Source organism: Penaeus monodon, chromosome 28 (assembly GCF_015228065.2).
Source record: "Penaeus monodon isolate SGIC_2016 chromosome 28, NSTDA_Pmon_1, whole genome shotgun sequence".
NCBI classification, from domain to species: Eukaryota; Metazoa; Arthropoda; class Malacostraca; order Decapoda; family Penaeidae; genus Penaeus; species Penaeus monodon.
In genome coordinates this window covers 12541814-12543245 of record NC_051413.1, presented here as the reverse complement: position 1 = coordinate 12543245, position 1432 = coordinate 12541814, and the positions used below count along the sequence as shown (strand labels likewise).

At 35.1% G+C, this 1432-nt stretch overlaps 1 protein-coding gene across 1 annotated transcript in view; it reads left to right on the top strand.

Annotated features, from left to right (window-relative positions):
* Window positions 1-1430, top strand: part of LOC119591367 (probable serine racemase) — a gene marked incomplete in the record, with an annotated part of 15061 nt that extends 13631 nt beyond the window's left edge. Inside the window, 1 exon segment of the mRNA XM_037940107.1 lies at window positions 209-1430. Within this exon segment, the coding sequence (XP_037796035.1) occupies window positions 209-367 (159 nt within the window).
* Between the last annotated feature and the right edge of the window lie 2 nt (window positions 1431-1432).

Genomic DNA, 1432 nt, shown 5'->3' with positions numbered 1-1432 from the left:
CACATAAGTTGGTGTTAATTTTTAAAATATTTTTTAAGCATTCTTTCCTGTTGCTGAATAATATTCACATCCCTTTCACCTCTTTGCTTAAAAAAAGTCCATTTGATGAATGATACCAAACATGACCCACAGAACACCATTATAGTCTCAAAGTCTAGAATGTGTGCTGCCCTAAAGAAGGACTCGGACTCTGACCCTTTTCTCTCAGTTAGTGGTTGAAGCTGCCTCAGGGGCAGCTGTTTATGCTGCCGTTCACATGATGGACGAGGTGCAGCCCCCCCCTCGCAAGGTGGGGGTTATTCTGTGTGGCGGCAACACAGATCTTGACAACCTGCCCTGGCTCACGCGCTCCACCACCTACAACTGACTCGTTCGGCCTCTGCCAGTGGCACTTTTGCCCCACTTTGAATCCTTTGGCATTTTAGATTTCTGGAATTTAGTTTGTTGATCATAATGTAGTTGAAGTTTGTTGTGGATTTCGTTTGAAATATGAGTTCATTCTCTTGAAGATGTATAAATGTATAAGTAAAGATGAAGCACTTATGTGATATCAGGTGTTCCTGAATTCTAATGCAATTGAAGTAAAATTGCACCTAGAAAAGTAGTCACTCATATTTGATAGTACTGAGGACAGTATATATATTTAATGATTGAAAGATTAATCTACATATAAAGGAAATATGAACACAGTTATTACCACAATAATACAAAATATAATTATCGAAAGGAGGAAGTAGAAGTAAACACAATTTACACTATGATAATGTTTATGTTGACAACACTCGGACATGAAACTTAGGGATTATGACAAACCAAGTAGTATAAGATGAAGATGGTAATAAGGAGATTAAAAATGGTCATACAAATTGTGAGGAATGAAGATAAAAGGTATATTGAGTCATTTTGTGAAGTGAATATTATAGCTGGTGAATTGATTTACAATGTTCAAAAACAGCCATGATATTATGTAATTTACTATGTAGCTACTGAAGACGGGGAATCTCATACTACACTTCATCTTCTGTGATCACTATGTGTTCTGTGATTTATCACTTAAGATTATTTGCATATGTGATATAGGTTTTAGGTGGAAACATATGAAAGCTTGTCTCTGTAGGTTCAGCATAGACTGGGTAATGATGTGTAGTTTTGTTATAGAGTAACTCAACAAACATTATGCGAAAGGGCAATGTACGGATTCAGATAATGCAAATTATTTCTTATCTTTTGAAATTCTGCTCTGACTTGCTTTTAAGTAGATTCTACCCCTTGATTTCTTGAATCAAGAGCAATTTTGATATCAAGTTCATCAAATCACTTAAGTTATCAATGTGTTTGTATGTAGGATTTTTGTGGTCTTATATTGAAATGTGAAGAACACTTTCTTTATAAGAGCATGAATGTTATCATGAATAGATATAAAAGATGCATA